The following is a 22,612-nucleotide window of genomic DNA, read 5'->3' on the forward strand; positions in this document are numbered from 1 at the left end:
TACATTTCCTGTACATATTGGAACTTTGTACTTGTTTTTGTCCCATATTAACTTCTAATGGCTAATTTTGCATTTCACAGGGTCCTTAAGCCTTAAAACGATCCCAATGTGACGCATGATCAAAATAATTCAAAGTGAAAAGCTAGACTCATTTCAGTACAATTTATACAACTTTTAGAGAGAGGAGATCGACACTTTCTGTACACCTGAACCCTTTATGTGAACCACAAACTACTGTAAGCTGTCAAGAGGACACTGAATGTGTTGGTGTTTTGCTAAACTGCAGCCTGGACAGTGCAGGAATATACAGACAAAAGTACATAGGGACAGCAGATTTAGCAAATGGTTTTATATACTTGACTGAGTTTATTGGATGGAATGCTTCATCTAGCATCTCTGTGTATTCTCTGCTCTAAACAATACCACACTACCCTTTATTACCCCTACCCTAATAATGAAAATCATATTATACACTTATCTGACAAACCTTGCTACAGTGTTACACAAAACCTTCTTCTTATCTTACAAGGGTCAACGGTCTAATTACAAGTCTATTTAGAGGGGACGGGGTTGGGAGGGTGGATCGTCTAAAAGTACCATATTCAGTGTGATAGACATGTATAAGGCGTAAACAGCAAAGATCTTCATTCAAATAAAAAAAAAAGACGCAATGCATAATTAAAAGCTGTGAGCTAAGCAATGAAAGGATGGTCCAGTTAACCATCTACGAAGCATTTACATTGCTACTGACAGACGATACATGAAGGCATTGACAGAAGTTCAATGGCGTCTGTATTTTTAGGCACCGTGTTGATGTGAGATATGATATGTGTTTGTGGATGTGTGTGAACAAAGGGGATATTGTATGTGTCTGGGTGTCTGCTTGGAGCGAAACAGGAGAGGGGATGAACAAGGGCTCATGTAAGAAGCAGTCATGGTAGATAGACAGACTTCCAGGCATTCATGTCAACGATGAGGAAAACGTATGAGAAAGGGGACAACTTCAAGCTGCCTGTGAAAACTGGCTGCCAAAAAGAAAAAAGAAAGAAAAGAAATAAAGGACAAGATGTAAATGATAGAAACAGGCTCAACAGAAGGCAATTATAGGAAAAAACACTTGGGGAACCTCTCTGTCTGTGGACTGCCTGCAGGTTCCTCATCGACGCGATGGGGCAGTGGTCAGAGGTGGAGAAGAAACGGGGGACACAGAGACAGAGAGCAAAAAGAGATATAGAGATCGAAAGGGGAGGGAGAGAGCTGCACAGCTCCCTCTGCAGTCTAAATGAAGTATTCTTTCTTTTCCTCTGCGTGTGCATGGTTGCCCTCAGCATTGATGATAGCTGTGTCGGCGTCGGGCGCATCGTCTGCTCCTTTGGCCTCGTTTGTCAAGTATGTTCCTGAGGAAACGAAAAAACAAACCTATATCAAGGAAAACAAATACCGAGCAGCCCGGCATGGTGTTTTTACTGCCTGAGGCGAAACACACACTCACAACAACACTAACATCTGAAGACAACATCAGTAATGCTACATAATTCATACACAGAAGGATGAGAAGCTAGGATAGCACAGGATATGCAAAATACAGCAGAGAGTAGATGTGTGAAACCCTGCATCACCAAACACCTTTATTGTTCTCAATGGTGGCAGTCAAAGCTTAAAGTTGCACGTCCAAACAATGTTATCCCGCTCTCTAGCTTTAAATAAGAACTCCATTTTTTAGTGTCACTGTTGGAAACTGAACATTAGATTCGAACCCTAGGCTTTTTTTTTTTAAAAACTGTTTTTTCTCTCTCTACTACTGTTTGGTGGGCTTTGTGTTTTGGAACTACAGTTCCCATTATGCTTTGGGGGATGTAAACATGATGCGTCATGGATTAAGTGAGACACGCTGTGGGCTCCAACTTGCCAACTGTTTTTTTGGCCTTGATATGCCTTGATTACTTTTTTTGCAAAGCAGCACCTTTAAAAGTATGCTGAACTAGCTATTAGCAGTTTGTGTTCTGCCTCTCAACATGGACAACATGGATTACATTGATAAAAATGTGATGATTGTCTGGCAAGAACTGGAGCTATAAGGAGCAAGATTTTTAAGAGGACTTAGGGATATCTATTTGTGATGGTCATCGGATATAATAGTGTTCTGTAAGTCACGCTGAATCTAAAAACAAGTTTCTCATGAGCGCTATCATACTGCGTGTGGGAAGATTTGAACCTCCATCCTTTTTTCTCCCCTGCAGGAATGTCGTACACTTGTAGCTTGGGAACTGGGGAAGGACTCTGAGGTCTAATGGGACGAGTAGGACATGCTCCACTAGCTCCAAGAGCCGTGAGAGACTCAGGTCTGGTCCACTGTGGTTTTACCTTTATGCCTGGCCAGGTATCTTCCTAGGACGATGATTAAACACAAGGTGACGAAGACCACTACAGCCACCACTCCTCCGATCAAGGCATGGTCAGTGCCGTGCTGCCCCAAAGCGTTGGGATCTGAGGAGAGACAAAGGGAAACAAAGAGAGCAGATGAAGGCGTCGGTTGGTGAGGTGAGGGAGTGAGGGCGGAGGAACAGCAAAAGACCGACAATACAAAACAGAGCGAGGAGGAAAAAGAAGATTATTTCCAGCTTGTTCCTGGTCTAATGAGCTGCTGTCATTCCTCTCTCCCTTCACATCATGCAGTCAGTGCAGAGCTGCGAATCTCTCTGAGAATAATAAAATAGAGGAAGAGAGATGGACAACACATTGACACAAAGAGCAGCTACAGGCAGACAAACATTCACCCTGCAAAATGAAGGAAAAAGAGAATGAAAGAGGGACTCAGAAAAAAGAACTGAATAATTCAGGATCAACCCCACGGTGCCGCAGGAGTCCCCAACATGCAAACCAGGGCAGCAGTGGAAGAGCAGTACACAGTAAATAAATCATCACATCGAAAATAAAAAGGAAGGATCAATCTTTTTCAGTTTCTTGGCGAGGAAGGATTGTTGTTAGGAAAATGAATTGGGTGTTCTAGAGTTGCTCTGGGTTCCCAGCTGTTGGTAAAGCAGTAGAAATGTAGAGTAGTGGAGTCGTGACAGAGTGAGGAATTTGCATGATGAGGCTGTTCATGCCTCATGCAAAGACCCATCTAAGGTTTCCCTTGAAGTTAACAATAGCTTATTTCCCGTATTCACCTCAACTTCCCTTTTTTTTCACAAAGCCTGACTTGCAGGCTATTCAAGGTAAGAGTAAGGATGTGACACTAATGATGTCCACTGTAGGTGAATCAAGAAAAAAGCTGACAGTGACAGTGGTGCTGGAGATGGGTAATGGAATAGCCTGTATTATTCATAACAGTCCGTGACACCTGAGAAATTAGCACTCATCTCATTATCCTTCAGGGCATGCTATATACAACCCTGTCACTTTGTGTGTGTGTGTGTGTGTATGTGGGCTCATGCTAGCCAAAATAAGGCAATCACAGAGCAGGGTAAGCAATGACAGAAGGGAGTTTTAGACATACAGCACACGTCGTATATTGACGCTGTTTCCCTTCAGTATTCTCCTTTTCTTTTTGTGTCCGCCCATGTGGCCAAATTGAACAGCTGGCTTGCTCTCGCTCCATAACTCTCCATGGTCTGAGTGACCAGGCCGTCACACTTCACTGCCTCCCAGTGGACAAACACACACTCATACCGACACACATGCTCACACACACACACACACGGCCGCGTGTAGTGCGGTTTCACTGTGCGGCAGTTCTGCTTGGTCAGTGGAGCAGAGAGTAGAGGAATGTTCCCCTGGCACGGCCCAGCAGGGCGAGGACTCAGGCGTTTAGTTACACACATGGCTGTGTCTCTTCACCTCTATCTGTCAGGACAGTGAATTTTCTTTTTACCATCATACACAGTCACCGTCCTACTGCTGCGCTTTAATTCAGCTTTTACAACCCAGTGCAGGCACAAGCAAGCCATGACCATACAGTTGTACTGTCTGTCTGTGCAATACTACACACTTACACATATGCCGGTGTCATGTCCAAGAGGTTGGGCTGTAAGTAAAACCCTGTGACACTTCCAGAACATGTTGTCTGATCCTGCTGCTACTGTGTCACTTCCTGAAAGGAAAACTCCCCCGCAAAATGCGCCTGAGTAGAATTGAAAGGTTGCTCTGAAAACACTGTAGTGTGGAGGACAGCCGCTCAAACCAGTTTGTATAGATATATAAAATGGTGAACTCAAGCCATGGCAAAACATGTGTCAAAGGTATTATTACACCCTGTAGGATAATCCATTTCTTTTACGCAGTTTATTTATAGATTCAGTGCAAATACACCCACACTCTCTCCACAAGTTTGTTAAATACACTACTTACGACATGCTATTGCGCCATCTGGGAGATACAAAGTTCCACCATAAGTAGTTTATTTAGTGATTTACTGCAAAAGTGGCAACTCTCACATACTGAGCATACTGACGAATGGCTGGGAAGCTGATTATGCTGCAGTAGTTGTTTTTTGTAGTTACTGTGAATCCAGGTGGTCCACAGCAGCCATCTTGGGAAGCGCTAGCTATGCAGTTTAAAGGGAAATGGCACCAATTTTACTCATCTAAGTGTGTCTGGGGAGTGCTATATGTGAAATAAAAGAAGTGGCTCAGAGAGAGAGAGAGAGAGATGCATGAAGTCTGATAGATTGCCTCTAGTGATGTCACTCATTTGGGCAGTTAATTGGGGCTAAGGATTAAACATGTAAAAAATGAAAAAAAGAGGAAAAGAAGTGAGTTCATCAGACCTCTGTAGCCCGCTCCTCGTCTTTACTTGAGACTAGTGGCTCAAGGCTACATTAGCATACCAACGACCAATCTCTGACTGAACTATTTGCGGTTGAGCTGCATTGTGGGTGATGTAGGCGTGATGCAGCAGATGTACTGCAGCAATTTTGATCTTGTTTTTAAAACTTTCTTTTGTGAGTCCAGCAATGTTACAGGAGTGCAATGCTAAATTGGTCAAGTTCCCTTTTAAGGCATCCTTCAAGTCAACATGTGGTGAACATGTGACATAAATTCATCATGACTTGTTGAGTGTGTGTTGTATAATGTTCTGATTTGTACGTTCTGCACTAATTCTTTATATAATTGCACAAACACCTGTTGATGGGAATTTGGGAATGATTGTATTTTTACAATCATAACTTGTTGTTACTATTATGTAAAGCACATTGTGCTGCGATGTGTATGAAATGTGCTATACAAAAAAAACTTGACTTGACTTGAGTGCCCTCCAGACATGGTTCATCTATTGTGTTCTTATTTACTCTGCAGTAGCCAACTGCTACTCTCAGAGAAAAGAAAAATACAGCAAAGGCATATGAAGACGCAGAGAAAGGAAATGAAAAAATAGAGATTCATGGACAGGAAAAGGCTGAAATTTCAGTTGGAGCAAGAAGAAAAGTAAAGGCGACAAGGAGAAGAGGGATCTGGAGAAGAGGGTTATACATTTTTATGGGTCCAAAACACATTATCTTTTAATAAGGGCACATACATTCTTCTCTGTGTGATTTAATTTGAGAGCATGGCAGAGCAAACTCCTCTTTTAATATTTATAACACTCTCCTTGTCGCCTGGCCTTGTGAGTTGGGCCTGTTTAATAAATTAAAGGGGTTCAGGGCTTCCGTGAGGCACTGCTTGGCTGGACTGAAAAAGTATTACTGTTAAACTGTCCCACTAACTTCTCATCTGATCCGTCTCCATGACGCTGGCTCCATACGGGGTCTGTAAAAGGATATGTGATTGTGATACTGTGGGTTTTCAAGAGGGTGCGTAACAAGAAAGGCCTTTCATATCAGAGAGTCGTATTGTCTGGTCAGATGAAATGGCATTAATCATATAATAACATTTCTGGATGGAATTTGAATCATATCAAAATAAAAGCATGTATGATGACTACTTTATGCTTTAGGCCAAACTTCCACTGTTCGCTGTTCATGCCTGAAATGAGACAAAATAATTGCTCCTTAATTGGTTCCAAAATGATGGTATACAGATTTGAAAAAGTGCAAAGAAACATTATCAGTTCAAAGCACAAATATTCAATCAAGGGCTCAACTGGACAGAAATCATGAACCTAAAAGAAAAGTCAGACCGTGAGCGCTAGTTTTTTTTATTCTTGCATAAAAATGTGAACTGTATTAAACACATGAGAAAGGAAAATCTGGAAGAGCAAAGAGGTTCTTCTTCTAGGATGGAATTGAATATCTGCTGTAAATCCACAGGACACAGTGATGACTTGATAACCATAATACTGACATTAGCCTGAATATGTGTCCTTACAATTTACACCACATGCGTTAGATTATCTGATGCTGTAATAAGAATATATCAGTAAAGTTGTCTATATTTTTCTTCCTTCGCAAGATATAAACAGTTTACGTGGTCAGAATTGCAAGACTGTAAACTGACAGCATGAAACATATATATTACAGATTTAAGGTTGAGTAGAGAATACAGAACCATAACTTTACACTCAGTGCACTCAGCTGGCGACCATGTACCTAATTTTAACAGCTAACCAACAGGCAAAAGCTTTTTATATTAGCAGCCTGTGGTGCAGCAGTTTTTCAAAGAACGTTTGTTAGATGGTCAACTTACTTTGAAGAATGAGATAAGGGCACGCATTACATAAACACTATTTCGCTTTGAATGTCTTCAGAAGTTCACAGGAGGTGTTTGCCATTCTGTAAGTTTTATTACAGCATCTCTTGGGACTGACTCTGTAGCATCCTCTGCACTGCCTTTCATCTAATGTCATATTCAAAATTAACAATTGCAAATGAACCCATCATATCAATATGCAACTCAAAAGGTCTCTATATACTGTTGCTTAACATACATCTCCCTGCGTCTTTCTCCCTTGGTATTAAATTCATTAATATTAAAATTCATCCCCTACAGGCGTCTTTTTCTTCTTTTGGATTATTCTTTTTCCTGTCTCTATCTTAGATATAGCTCTTTGACGCAATGGTTTCAGTTGCTCAGATCAATAAAGTAGCGGCAAGCTTAAGCATGGGCTTATAGAGCTGCAGTGTCCTTGTGTGTGTGGTGTGGGTCAGGGAATCTTTAAGTGTGTGTGTGTTTGAGAGAGAGAGAGAGAGCACATTATTGTACTAAAATAACACAATAGATTGTGTTAACAGGAGCTCAGACTCATGTAAGTCCTGAGAGGTAAGGTGGGACTTTTAGTTTTTGTTGTTGTTAATATAACATTTCTTACTTGTATATGAGAGAAAGCCTGAAATAAACCGTGAACAAAAGGAATGGAAACCAAATGTATAAAACTTTTATGCCTCTAATGGTTTCCATAATATCTGAAAGCATCCCACATAACATCATTAAATGTGTAACATAAAGAGACACATATAGCTCTGCATTAATTCCGCTGCAGTGAAAGTTAGAGACACAAAAGACAGAGCGCCTGCAAACAGAGAGAAAGTAAAGAAGGGAAAGTGGTGAAAAGTGCCTGCAGACTTCACTTGTTCAATGAGTCAATTATGGCCAACTTTTTGGCTGAGACTGAAAATTCACCATCCATCCATGCATTTTCTATACCGCTTATCTGTCAGGGTCACGGGGGGAGCTGGAGCCTATCCCAGCTGACTTCGGGCGAGAGGCGGGGTACACCCTGGACTGGTCGCCAGCCAATCGCAGGGCCACATACAGAGACAGACAACCTTTCACTCTCACACTCACACCTATGGGCAATTTAGAGTTACCAATTAACCTAATATGCATGTCTTTGGATTGTGGGAGGAAGCCGGAGTACCCGGAGAGAACCCACGCTAGCATGGGGAGAACATGCAAACTCCACACAGAAACACCCCGGGTTCAAACCGGGATTCGAACCCGGGACCTTCTTGCTGTGAGGCAACAGTGCTAACCACAGCATTACCATGCTGCCCGAAAATTCACCAATCTGCATCAAATGCCGGCTCTACTGCCAAGATGAAAGAGTCCCTGGAGGAGGTAGCATAGGGCCAAAAGACACATGTACATACACTTTTAAATGCATGCACCCATGCATGTGAGAGAGTTGGAGAGAGAGGAAAGGGGAGACGTTGCAGAGACGCCCATGTGTGTTTGTGTGTGTCCTTGCACATTATTGCTTGCCGGGTCAGAGTGGATTAATTAGATTCTCAAAACAAATTACTTCTGCTAATCATTCAATAAAGCCCACACGTGGATTTGGACACTATCTTGAATATTCAACAACTTCCTTCTCTCTTCTCAGAATGAAAAGAAATTGTGGTCAGCAGGGTAACAGCATGAAGTTATAAGTAATGCAAGATAATTAATCATATGAATTCGTTAAGTCACATGCAGGAATCAATCTATCAAAGCAGCGCGGTGTTAAGCAAAATCCATAACTTCTTCAAAACAGCAATAATAATACTATAATAATACTATCAAAGAAGGGCCAGAGAGATAGCATCAATGTTGCACATCTGGTAACTTAATCACGACTGTATTGCTGCTGCTTCTCTGTCGTAAACTGCATTATGCTGCTGGTTAGTTTGGAAGAATTGCATTGTGTGAGCCAACTGCAGAACAAGAGCAGAAGCAGAGATGAATGATCTTGGAGGAAGTAAGTTGACATTACATGCCCAATAATCCATGGAGGAAGACAAGTACCGAAAAATTAATAAAGGACCAAATAAGATTTAATATCAACAAATGGAAAATTAGACCGGCTCAGCTGTTTGTGTGTACATGTATGTGTGTACATGTGAGTGCGTCTTCAAGATTGCTGAAAGTGTCCCCTGCCATTGAGATTTAATGAATAGAAGGGCTATTACATGTAATTCATAACAGTAGCCCCAGGATCTAATGATTTCTCTTTTCCTGTTCTACACTTATTCCAAATTGTTGCTATAATTCTTCTCCAAAGCGAGTTAATGTGACAGGTCATCAATAATAATTGCCCAGCAATATGTGGAAAGACCTTTGCATTATGTTTTAATTCCTCCTGTGATCCTCAGCTTTATGGTGGAGAGTGGAAGAGAAAATGGAGGGAAGATGGTCGGTGCTGTTCAATATTTAACCCAACCTCCCCTCCCCCCCGAGGGTATGATGCAACCTGAACCTATCCTTTCTGGTTTAAACACAGAAACCAACCAGTTGCCCTACGCGTTTGCCCTCAAGAAAATATGTCTTTTGCTCATCAAATGGCCTAACCTGTGCCGTCCATTTAAAACAAGATCAATAGCAATGGAATAAAGCTGTTACGCATCTCTCCAAGGAATGAAAAATGTCCCTTCCCTTATTGAGTTTTCACAAAAGGTTTGTCCTCAGTCTAAAGCAGCTTTAATAGGTGAGCATGGGGTTAAAGACATGCAATATTACCTGTGCGGTGCAACCTGTCCTGCTAATTCCTAAATAATTTGTTAACAGCGATAAAACAGGAGTCATTGAAATGTCAACACCCTACTACATATGAAAAGCATATTATTAAGGAGTTTGAGTAAACTGTCTAGTTTTAACATCAACTTTAGCTCATTTATTCTTTGCAGCAAGTTTTCTTATTAATTCCAGCTTTTTTCCCAGCTTTTCCACTGTTCTCTAAGACATGAAGGATGTGCAATTTGGTGAAGGCAGATTTTGAAATTCAAAGCCAGGGTATTAGATGTTTTATCCTATAGTGTAATCCCACACCTTGTTGATTCTTAATGAGGGGGTTTATCACAGGTATATAACAATCTAGTATTTTAGATCACAAAGACTGAACACCGGATGAAATACACGTTCATCCACCTGGATGGCAGCATTTAGACAGCACCTCTGACTGCGACAAATGAACAGCTTAAGGCTATATTCACTTTGCTAATGGATGTGCTGCCGTGTACCTGTTGTGATCGTACAGTAACAAGATCACATAACACAAAGGATGTGCGTTCCCCTACTACTACTTTCAACTCTCAGACATCTTGTGTGTTGCTGTTTATGGCAGAAGTTTTTCTGACCCTGAGAAGACAAACTCAGCTAGTTTAAGATTAGTGGGTTGACGTTTGTGAGGCTGGTTAGCAGTCTCAGCATAGACCAGCTGGTTCAAACCTCAGGAAGCTGCACGGGGTAAGAGTGATCCTGTTTTAATGTCAAATTTTTCATTTGCAAGTTTTTGGCCGGCACTCACTTGAAACGGTAGAAAGCTCAGACTAATCCCAACTTTTGAACCCTGACCAATACCTTCCATCCGCTCTTGAATTCTCCTCGAGTGTAGTCACTGCTTTCAACTTCAAGAGGAGAGGAAAGATCCTTTGTGTCTTACTTTAGAGTGCTAACCATAAAAACCATGACGATATGGATTACCATGGTAACCTCTTCTGATCCCCACTCTAAAACCTCAGGTAGCAACCAGCCCTCTGGTATCAATTCAAGACAATTCACGGATATCTTCTTCGTCATTATATACACTTTGATTAAGAGTCTCAGGATTGTTGGTGCATTTCCTGACTTACATCCACGGTTCCTCTGGCTAATAGACAAAAAAAAGAGAACTTTAACTCTGCGAGGCAGTAGATGGGTATTATTTTAGTTTTCTGTCTTCTCCACAGGCAGAGACACTAGACATGAATAATTGCTGTCTTCTCGGCAGTGGGCCCTTTTTCTGCGGCAATATCAGGCTACAGGGGCTGGGGATGGCCACACGAATGCTGATTATGGGAAGTGAATAGTAAATATTTTAAACACCAAAGAAACCCTTGTGCATGATTCAACCTTTCAGCTTCGCAAGGTCAAAGCTAATTTGCAAGCCATGGAAAAGCATTTGGCAAATTTTTAGAGAGCTCAGTGGTGGTGGGGGGAGAAAATAAGTGAATGTGTGTGTGTGTGTGTGTGTGTGTTCGTGGAAGGGGGGTCTGATGACATTGCATGGACCTCTGATACTTAGCGAAAGAGTTATTATAGCCATTAAGGCTGGCTGGGCAACTGAAGCAGCGTGTGTGTATTGGGCATACCTGCCAGCACTTCATTAATAAAGTGAATCACAGACTGCAGTTATGCATCAGTCTGGACATTGTACAGTATGGATGGAAAACAGAGGAATCTTGTGCATACCTGTACACTAGCTACACTCCAAAGGACATCAACAGTTAGAATGAAAGGTATTTCCCATTAGAACAACTGCACCATATTATGAAATATCTATCCATTAATATTCCTGCAAAGATGAATAAATGCTTCCATTAAACGGTAGATTATTGTATGGACCACTAATACTTACTGTCACAACTATCAGTGTAAAACCATACTGTAAAACATGTCACATTTCATATCTCACAAAGAGAAGATCATTGCTGTGTACAGAGAGAAAAAGTGCAGGCAGTTGTTTGCAGCACTGTGGCCAATTTACGCTTGTCATGCAAATATTGTTTGTCTCTCAGTGTCGGATTGTGCTGTATGATATCTTGTTGGAGAATATTTTCAGCACATCTGAAAGTAAGTGAAAAGCACAAACAAACCACATTTACTACATATGGAACTCAGTATTCTCTGAAATCATCCAGGTTTCTTTCTGTCACAAAACTAGTAACATGTTAGTATTACATGTTAAGTAATTAAGTAATATTATATGAAACTGTCATATATCATGTGGTATTAAAAAAAAAAAATTGAATTAATTCCAATTCATATCAAGGTTATATTGAAATGAATAAATACAACATCTAGCTTGTTGAAATTCGCCTCCAAGTCTAACTAGTTGTTCAGCCTTATATTTCATTTTATATTTTGTATTTCTATTGTAGAGAGAGCAATATGCAGTCCAGCAGGATCACCTGCGGTTGTCATGGTAGCCAAAAGGGCCTCACTTTTGACTTTGAAAGTGCGCTAATATCTCACTGAGAATGCATGAAATCTCTGTCAAAGCAATCTGACAGACCTAGCGCAGTTACTGCACTTAATGTTTTTTTTTATCAAAACACTCTTTGGATTGTTTCAGCAGGTGAAACTAGCACAACTGAAATGATACATGATTTACTATATTTCTGGTTTAACATGACTGATTTTGTGTAATGAAAATAATTATTATTGAAATTCACTGTGATTTCTTCATTATTCTAATACATCAAATGAAGCTTCCAGTTACAACATGCTTAAGCTATAGTGGTGGAGAGCAATTAGTGAGGCGGCTACTTCCACACAGAAATATATGTACACGCGTATTGCGAATTCATTACTCCACTAGAATAATTCATTTTACTTTGTTTATACATATTTATACGTGACATAGTGTATTTGTCAATTCTAATCAGCCATTGGGCTGCCATAAGCCTTTTGATTGCTATGGACACTCAAAGCAACACTTATGATGTGACTTTTGCTAAATTTTACAGATCCTCTATTTATAGTTCATCAGGTCTATAATATGCTGCTATTTTGCATAAAGGCGCCGATGCTGAACCTACAATGTGTATTTCCTCTGCACAGGAGGACAACTTTATTAAAAAGACAAAACGTTGTGGGGCTGCTACAGCTCCACACTTGTTTGCTTTCATCCAGAGCCTGTGAAAAGACCCTGGTAATAAATCAAGTAGACACATGAAAGCAGATAGTGTAGTATCCTATGACTGGGGACGCAGTGAAGGAGTCTGATATTTAGATTCCCTGAAGATACACTGAGAGGCTCAGCTCCTCTTGTGTCTCTGCACTACACAAACAGACATCAGAGAAGAATTGAGACACGCTGATGAGGAATATCCAACAACGTGTGGAAGCCTGTTATCTAATGGGGTCTTCAGAGAGATGTGAGGGTAGAAGAGAAGGAGCGGGTGAGGGAAAATTGAAACAAAAGCTTTGATAGAAAGCAAAGCAGCAGAGGAAAGGTAGAGAGTGAGTCAAGACTGCTGAAGGACTTTAAAGATGGTAATTTAGAGAAAGCAGCGGTGATGAGAGGAAATTATTCTGAGTGAATGGGACTGTGGAGCACCATGAAGTTGAGAGGAATGACGAGTGGGAGCAAAACAGCAGACAAGGCAAAAGGTAAACTTTGCTACATCTATATGGCAAGAGAATGGACACATAAATGAAGATAAATGGAGCCCCAGAGAAATGCAGAGGATTTATCTTGAGTATTTGAAGCTAAATTGAATGCTCATGTTTTGCACTACATTTTGTGAGAAAATATAGCGTTAAACATGCTATCAAATGGACAAAAAAAATCATTTCATGTGCCATTATATAATTGACAGTTTACACAATCAACTTTAAAAAGTTGTCACATACTTATAACAACTTTAGGAAACTATGATCGAGATGATGTATGAGCGAGCAAGCTCCTTTGCATACAGGCTATCACAGCACGTTAGTTTTAAATTGACATGTCACTCAAAACCTTTGATTGACATATCACTCAACTGTGGCAGACATGGCGCCATGTCAGCATTATTGTTGTATTGCCGCAGCATGCAAAGAGACAGAATCACTAGACAAACTGCAAAGCAACCTAATAATGGTTTCAATTCTATAGTATGATTTAGCCCAACTGTATGAGCCTGAGTGTGATTAAGTGTGCCACTTAGTCACGCAACGTAACTGGGATATTTCACTTCGCAAAAGCGCAAAATCTCAAAAATGCAGTAAGAAAGTTTTATGGTTTACATAATAGAAAAGGGCTATGACAAACCTATTTGCATGGACCAATAAATAATTAATTACAGTATTTATTTTCCATATCTATCTTCTAATCAATATGCTGCTATATGTCCTTTCATAAATATGTTAATTATACTGGCATGGCGATAAGTCTCAAACATGAGTAAGCAGCGCATTTTCTTCCCTGCTTATCTGCCTGTGAACATCTCTTAATACTGCCTGCGCAGAAGATTTGAATTTGAATGAAAAGTATCATAAATATGTGATGGTACGTATCTCTCCTCAGGGCTGACCTGTTATGTGGCTTTGAAAACAAATATGGCAACTGTATAAATGGCTAAACATCTTACTGTAAATGTTGTTCTTACTAAGTTTGGAATGCTTTGATGATCTTCATGGAGTATATACAAAAAAATGTGTAAGATGAGTAGAAATAAAGAAATGCAGTTAGTATATAAATTATATAGTATGTAGAAGTTAGTTTTGAGATGGGACTTTACCTTGGCCTTACCTACTATTTAAATTTTCCTCAGCACACACTTCTAAGCACTTCTAGCTGACGATCAAGTTGTAAGCCATTAAATACCTTTAATTTAGAAGATGACATTATAGTTATGTGACATTTATAGTCCTATTTTGATACATGGATCTATTAAAGCACTCGACTGCCGTCATTCCTGTTAGGACATGGCTAAAGTCGAGACAGTGTCTTGTTGGAGAAATAAAAAAAAAAACCCTGTGTGCATTATTTCTGTGTTGTAATCAAAGGGCCACTCTGGCAAGCATACAAACTTTCCACCTTATGGTTCGTTGACAGAACACATGGCTCTGTTAAAGCTTATATTATACCTTCCACCTCCACCATAATATTTATGACTCCACTGACAAACGTTGTGAACATGTATATGTATGTTTTATGTATGGACTGTATTTGCCCCACTGAGTCTCTGCATACACAGACGTGTTTACACATATATGTTGGTGCGTATGGTCCTTTTGTGCGGGTATGCAATGTCATAGGGACCCTTGATGCTATGCAGTTGCGGAAAGTATACATTGGGAATGTGGTGTGTCTAGATTCATTAAATGTAATGACTTACTGTATTGTGATACATGAAATAAATTATATACACAGTCATTAAAAAATCAAAAGTAACTTCATGGTTGTCCTCCCCCAGCGTGCAATTTATTATACTGCTTACCATTTGTGGCATTTAAATGCTTTCACATTTCTTCCTCATGATGTTGTTGTGGCCTTGGCTACAACCAGGAGAAAGCACTTCATGAGCTATTGATATTAACCCTTGGATGCATCCGTGACTGGCTCCACATCTGGATTTTTCCTGTACCCCCATGAAGGTCAGTCAAGAACATACTAGAAATCACTCTTGCTCAGGCGAAGCATAGCTATCGGCGCCTGAGAGGTTTATTCTCTCATGTTTTTCACGAGATTAGGTCTGCTTTTTAATAGGAGAGCAAATGAAACACCCCCTAGGTGCATGTAATAATAATAATGTAATATTTTATTGATCCACTTAGGGAAATTTTCTTTTGCCTCCGGTCATATGGTCTCTCTGGCCAAAAACGACCTGTCTTTTTTGTTCCTCATCAGACGCTGCCTAAGTTCCTAAAAGTGGGAGTGGAAAGAGATCTGTCACTGCTCTGCTTTTTTTTTTTTTTTAAAGCATTATTACTTAATGCCAAAAGACAAATGGCAGTGGAGAAGCGGAAGAGTTATCTGTTTTCCCTCACACCGAGCCCCTTTATCCTCCACCTCCTCTGGCGTTACTGGGAATTACTTATCCTTCCTGGTGATATTCCTGACAACGCAGCACTAAATTCTGCCTCCCTCACACATTTCCCTCCTGGTGTGCGCGCATGTGTGTGTGTATTTGCATGTATGTGTGTGTGTGTGTGTGTTTGTGTGGTGGATCTGGGGTGCAGGTTTATTTAAGGAAAGGCGTTGGTGGTATTTGTGTCACCTGAGGCCCTTATTCTCCCTGTGAGAGATGGTACCACTAATCACTCTTAGCACTGATACAGTATGCAGATCAGGAAGTATTATAATCCTGGTTTTTGCTATGGAGTTTGGTGCTTGTGTCTGTGAGGTTTATACTTGCCACTATTTCTATGTAGCATTAATGTAGCCCAATGCATCCTCTTGCAGCCTTTCAATAATAATAAAGATAATAATTATGCATTTTATTTATAGAGCACTTTTCTATGAACTCACTTTACAGACACTTTACACTTCCCCTTTCGCTGTATGTGGTGTCACATGAGTGACCGGTAAGGATTTCTCTCTGTTCCTTTACCTTTGGACGTGATCAAAAGAAACATGATTACCCACATAGCAGCCTTTCCTCTGAACTCACCATAGACGTAGAGTACATATTCAGCACTGCTGGTCCCTAGGTGGTTGCTGGCTTCGCAGCGGTAGGTGCCATTGTCTGTCTTGTTGAGTGAAGTAAAGGTGAGCTCCCTCCCCTCTACAATCATCCTGTCCAGGTCAGGAAGATCACCCCCGTCCTTTGTCCACATAACAGGATCTGGCCTGGTAGGTTAGAAAATATGAAAGACAAAACAAGCATGCTTCATGTATCTGTCTGAAGCATTATATAAAAGGCTGACATCAACTGATACAGAATTTGAGTGACTTACGAAGGGTTTCCTTTGGACACACACTCCAGCTTTAAGTACTGACCCTCCTGAGGGACCGCAAGGGAGTGGATGATCTCCACACGAGGAGCATCTGGGACAGGCAGAGACGGCTCCAAGTCAGAGTTGTCGATATGGAATACATTTACACTAAACTGTCCAATGATTATCTTGATATTGTCTTACGATGTAACAATTTACTAAAGTATAAAGCACAAAGGCACTAGAAAATCATCCTATTGAGTTTTCCTAGAATAAAATCCTATCATTCTTAAAATATAATTGAAATATAATTATCAAAGATATCACCATGTGACAGATTTTGATGAAATATAACATAAAAAAACTTAAACTTAAAAATATTATCATGATTCAAACAGATGTAAACACGTAAATAATGGAAACACACGTGAAAAATGTTTAACTGAAATAATGGAATCATAAACATCACTTCAAATGTGGGTTTTATAATGCTGCATACCAGCCAACAGGATTCTGAAGCTGTAAAAGATGAGTTAGTTACGTCCACATTATTCTTGTCCACATGCACACTCCATGTGCATGTCTGAGCGTGTGCATGTCTTTCTGTATACTCACAGTGGACCTCCAGCACTTCGGTGGCCTGCTGTGGTGTCTGTGTGAGTGCCACATGGTCCACTTTGCAGGTGTAGGCCACTCCATCATCATTTCTGTCCACATGCAGCTGCAGAGAGCTCCGTACTGTAAATGTCTTCCCACTTGCATTCACCTCTTTGGCACCTTTGGAGAGAGTTGCATACTGTCACAGATGCAGCACATTTATCTTGCAAGGTGTGATGGCCACACACCAATGTGACTACACCACAGTCTTCATACCAGGGTATCCATAGAGACAAGGGCCTATCATACAATGCAACGAGCAACTAAATGGAAATTATATTTGGATTCATGATGGTTATATCTTCATCATAGTTTTTGGGCATTTTGGGGGAATCATGCACACATCATCCTGAGGACAGTTGTGCACTAAAAAAGGCTTTACACAAAAGAATCAACAATCAAACCACACATAATCACATGAGCAAAAGAGTTTAGCTCACATTACATGTCTCCCTGGATGCTACTTTGGCATGATTAGGGCTCTATCAAAACCCACCTGCTTCACCTCTAGGTTGGGACTCTTTGAAAGCAATGTGTATATTAACACAACAGGCCGCTGTTGGCCTCACCTACCATCTCTGCCTGTGCTGGGCTTCACATGCTCCCACACAATGTCCAACTCTCACTTTCATGCTGTTTGCAGTTGTACTTCTACCTCTCCCTCCACTCCCCCTGCATGAAAACCATTTCCAGCCTCAATGGGACAAAAACATTACCAGGGCCAATCAGACGTTTGGCAATAACTTCGATCAACCTTGTTGCAAAGTATCATTATGCACGGCCCTCACCATCTGTACAACCTGCTCTCCGAGCTATCCCTGCAACACCTGCCTTGTAATCCCAACCAAACAGCTGATCCACCTCTCTATGCCCATCAATACCCCAATCTGTGCCAAGGCATCCTTCCACCCAGCTCCCTCAAAATAACTACATGATGTCCTGAAATTTGGCTTGCTCCTTGATCACATTATTCCACTTTTTGCTTCATTTGCCTCCCCAGTGATATAGGCCTTAGATAAGCCAAATGCGTTTGATTAAACTTTCACGATCGGCCCTCATGACACCAATCTTTGACCACTGCATTAGTGCCCTTGAAATCTTATTGCCTCGTAATAAATCATCATCCCCGAAAGCAGCAACGCCTAGTAGGTAGAGAGGCCATTCTAACTACAAGGTCACAAAGTTGACTCCCACACTAGTGATTTCCTCCGCCCCTGTCAAACTGTCCTTGAGCTCGACACTCTGTGCGTGGTCGCGGTGCCCTGCGTACTGTCCAGGTCGCCAGAGTTTCAACTCAATACGGAATGACAGAATGAGTCCGAGACTGAGATCCTGTCTCCTCCATAGTGATCCTGCACAAATTCACACCTAAACAGTTAAAGAACTGTGGTTGTGTTCAGGTTTTGACGAAGCCTCAGCTTAAACATCTGACTGTGAATGCTGTCCTACATTTGGAAAGCATGTGTTCTGCACTACAAATGACCACACACTCAAACCAACAATCAAAACTAACCGCTGCTACATTTGCTTTTACCTATAAGCTGCGTCCAATCTTAATTGCTTATACATATCCGCCTCCAAGCAGGTATTTTTAACATAGTCTTCTTTCACATCACATCTGTTCAACCAGTCTTTGGGGGTGGTTGGTCTGCTATCACATCACAGCAGTATTTTAAATCATATCAAACCTGTTCATCCACACTCCTACAAGGTTTTTTTTTTTTTTGAAAAGAGGAGCAAAAAAAAAAACACTATTATACTGTATTCAGCTGTCCAGGCTTATCTCTGCATTCAGGTGTTGCCCTGCTTTGCAAAATCGTGTCCCTTTTTCTTTCCTCATCATAGCAACTGCAAGAAAGCATTAGTGTATGTACAGTCTCTCTCTCATGCTGGCCGCCTTTGTTTGTATCTCCTAAAGGGACTGTTTACGCTCCATATCCTTCTCTCTTCTGCGCTCATCTGCTCCACTTTCTAAGTATTCCACCCCACTGTCTCCTCTCCCTCTCGATTCTGCCAATCAACTATTCCGCTCAGTCACTTCCCCCAAGTGAGGCAATGAGCCCGCCTCCCCTAGAGATGAATGACTGACAGGTCTGCAGTGTTGGCAACATCCATCCACACAACAAGAGAGAGAGAAAACGCTTGGATTTTTCTTAACAAAGAAGAAATTGCAGGAGACAAAGGAGAGTGAAAAGAGGATGGAGGGCTGGAGAGAAAGAACAATGAATATCTAATGTCATGGTGCGCTTTAGCAGTTGCAAACATTCTTACTATTTCTATTAGTTATTCCACGTCCTCATAGACTGCTTCTCCCTGTCTCTTTGTCTCCTCTTGTCTGCAGCTGTAGAAGGTTCCTTCCACAGATATATTGTTTTTAAAATCACTCGATCCTTCTTTTTGTCAGTTTCCTCTATATCCCTTTTAAAATTTGTATGTTGAGTTTAGTATTGGACCTAATCATTGCTTTAATCAAACACTAATGATTCAATTCAGCTGACACAATGAAATTAGCTGAGACATGTCACAGTAGGTTTAATGACGTGCCCTTAACAGCTAATGGCAAAATTAGTCTGGTTGCTAAATTTTACTAAATTGCACCAAAGAATAGTTCAATTATAAACGGACTTATCTGGAAAATACAATCATTCCATTTCCAACGTTTTGGTGTTACATGATTTACCTGACATAATTTTACTGTATTCTTGTCTTAGTGCACATTTCAGGATTATAACAGGAACTTTACAATGCTTTCATCTATTTTTTAACATGCCAATTTAAACAATTTTAATGGCTTTTTCCTCAATTAACTGAATGATTCATCAAGCACTTAAATCATTGTGATATGCAGTGATACCCCAGTAGCAAGAAATACGTATGCTCTGTTTGGACTTAAACTGCTTTAATTACTAGTTAAGGTTGGAAACCACAAGATTTCTTCTCAAAGTGAGTTAAAAATATTTCTATCTGATTGTAAAGATTGGATGGCGAATGGACTCTGACTGTAACTCTGATTGCCTCATACAGAGGCAATCAGAGGTAAGTTTTTCAGTTCTTAAATACCATTATTTGATCCAAAGGCTTCTAAGATCCACTTTGAGAACATAATAACAGTTGTCTAACAGCAAGTAATACCTGGTCCTTGAAGTGTGTCAATCTGCATCCACTCTGCTGGCTTCTACACTGTTGTGTGTGTGTGTGTGTGTGTGTGTGTGTGTGTGTGTGCGTGTATGTGTGTGCAAAAAGTGTGTGTGCATGTGTGTGGGTGAGAGTAGGTATAATTGCTCTATAAATATCTTATCACATTTTAAGCACAGCTGAAAGGAGCAGCCGACATCGAGCTGCCATTAAAGCTCAGGCTTGTCAATCAAAAAACTAATCTGGCTAGTCTCATACCACGCATGCTATTTTTTGGGGTTATTGTTGGAACCAATTAAGAATGTTGGATAAACAATATGTTAGGCTATAAATTCTCTTTATGATAGTTTCATTTTAACTGGCAAGTAAACTAAAAATGCATCTACTTTAAGATCTTGGAGCTATCATATATATAAGCTAAGATCCTGTGGGACATCCAGATTCAGGCTGACAAGCTAGTGATGGCTAACCAACCTGACACCGTGCTGATTGACAAACAACAGAAGAAGGCAGTGGTGATAGATGTAGTAATCCGGAGTGAGAGCAACATGAAGAAGAAGGGACACGAGAAGCTCAAAAAATACCGAGAGCTGAAAGAGGAGCTGGAAAAGATGTGGGGAGTAAAGACGACAGTGGTGCCAGTGGTGATCGGAGCACTCGGGGCTGAGACCCACAAACTGGGAGAGTGGCTACAGCAGATTACAGGTACGACATCTGAGGTCTCTGTCCAGCTAAGATACTGCACAGAGCCCTCCCAGACAATATATATACACATATATGTATATATATATATGTTTTTCATGATTTGGATTTGGTTGGAAACCTAGCTACTGTATCAAATGAATGAGCATAGTCATTGATTTTCTGTGTTGCACGTGTGAGTCGGATGTTAGCACAGACAGGGAAGGACAAATAGAAACTTTTGCTAGATAATAGTTAAATATCTTATTTAAGACTGTCAGACATCTATAAACTGAAACCTGTACAGATTTACAAAGGTATGAATCTGCACATGTATACACAAGCTATAATAATTTGGTTAAAAATTGTAAGGCAATTCGACATGCACAAAAAACAGCCTGTCACCGTCTGCATTTGAAGCTGTGTATGCTTTTTTAAATAGGAAAAATGAACACTATCCTATCGTATTTACCTGCGGTACCTCTCCATAACAAAAAGCCTGGCAGTATTTGGCAGTGACTGCGGCACACTGTTCTGTGGGTGTGCATCATTGGTGTGAGCCAAGACAGAGCCTTGGAGGATTAGAAATGGAAATGACAAGCGTAAAAATGTAAGAATCTGACCCTTTTTATGCCATTTCACAGGAGAGAGGGACAATACAAAAAAAGGAAGATGAAGGGACAGACAAGAAAGGCAGGGGAGGACGGCTGGGGTGGGGGAGGAATCATCAAGAACAACGACAGAGCTGATTAATCCTGGCAGCAGGGGTCCGAGGGCTGACTCAACATACCCTGAACTGCATCCCATTTGAGATTTAAAACAATTTGCTTCAGCAAGAACAATGTAAAATAGTCTGTGGGTGAGGGTGAGGATAATTTATCTCATTTAAATACAATAAATTTCACAATGCAAACAAAAAACAATATGTTGCCAGGTAAGTACCTGATCCTCATGCTTTCCTTGGCCTGGCTGCACAGAAGAGGTATGACTAAACTTTAAAATAGGGGCACTAATACACAGCAGGCCCCAGCTCCAGTGAGGTGTGGAGATGATATATTGTGCCCTCCGCCATCTTCTCACTTATTCTGGCTACTGTGCAGTGTTCAGGGAGCTGGGCCTGTTGGCAGCCTGTAAGCACCCCCCCCCCCCCCTCCCCTCCCCCGTCTGACCTGTACTACCTGCTCGACTCTGCGCTTAACTGACGGGTGACTACGACCAGGGTGCACTGTTAAATGTTAGGAGAGTTTCTATCAGTGCCTGCCAGACCCGTATCATGACGTCCTTTCTGACATGAAACTCCCTGAGCATTTACAGCTAAGGAGTGCCTACTGTGGATCCGTTTTTTTCACTGGCCCTCAAAAGGAGAGGTCTGGCTGGTCTCTGTGCCTTGGCATTTAAAACTGGACAGGTGCTCCACCTCCAGGATGTTGCTCTTAATGGGCACAGACAGAGGGTGTAGCAATCTGATCTCCTCTTCTTTTGCCACAGTGCTCAAGTCTGTTAACCTGATCTCACACTCTTATGATGCCAGAGAAAGAGGAGAAGTGAGATAATCCTCCACATGGGCATATACTACATATACTGCAAGTACTTTTGTGCTTTGTGCCTGTACATGAATATAAGATAAAGAGGGTGAATGTAAGTTTTTGTGTGTGTGACTTTGGCATCTTTTATTCATGCCGCTGTGACTCGCAGGAGCCATCTTGAAATTACATCTTTAATGGTCATTGATCCACTCCACCCCAGGGAGCTGGATAGTATAAATGTAGTCCCAACACAGCCTTTTTAAGTAGTGTGCAAGGTTGTCGAACACTGGCGAAATGACTGAAATTGTATTTTCTTGCAACGAGAAAACTTCTTTTAATTCCTGAACTTAATGCTTA

The 22,612-nt window shown here is 40.9% G+C and overlaps 1 protein-coding gene across 1 annotated transcript in view; it reads right to left on the reverse strand.

Moving 5' to 3' along the window:
* Positions 1 to 697: 697 nt before the first annotated feature.
* The window catches only part of cadm2a (cell adhesion molecule 2a), a 188,593-nt gene continuing 166,678 nt past the window's right edge, over positions 698 to 22,612 (reverse strand). Inside the window, exons 5-9 of the mRNA XM_070843680.1 lie at positions 16,872 to 17,033; positions 16,278 to 16,368; positions 15,992 to 16,170; positions 2,365 to 2,487; positions 698 to 1,397 (exon numbers count right to left, since the gene is read on the reverse strand). Of these exons, the coding sequence (XP_070699781.1) occupies positions 1,279 to 1,397; positions 2,365 to 2,487; positions 15,992 to 16,170; positions 16,278 to 16,368; positions 16,872 to 17,033 (674 nt within the window). The 3' untranslated portion in view covers positions 698 to 1,278. The remainder of the gene's footprint in view (positions 1,398 to 2,364; positions 2,488 to 15,991; positions 16,171 to 16,277; positions 16,369 to 16,871; positions 17,034 to 22,612) is intronic.

This window comes from Pempheris klunzingeri, chromosome 14 (genome assembly GCF_042242105.1).
Source record: "Pempheris klunzingeri isolate RE-2024b chromosome 14, fPemKlu1.hap1, whole genome shotgun sequence".
In the NCBI taxonomy this organism is placed as follows: Eukaryota; Metazoa; Chordata; class Actinopteri; order Acropomatiformes; family Pempheridae; genus Pempheris; species Pempheris klunzingeri.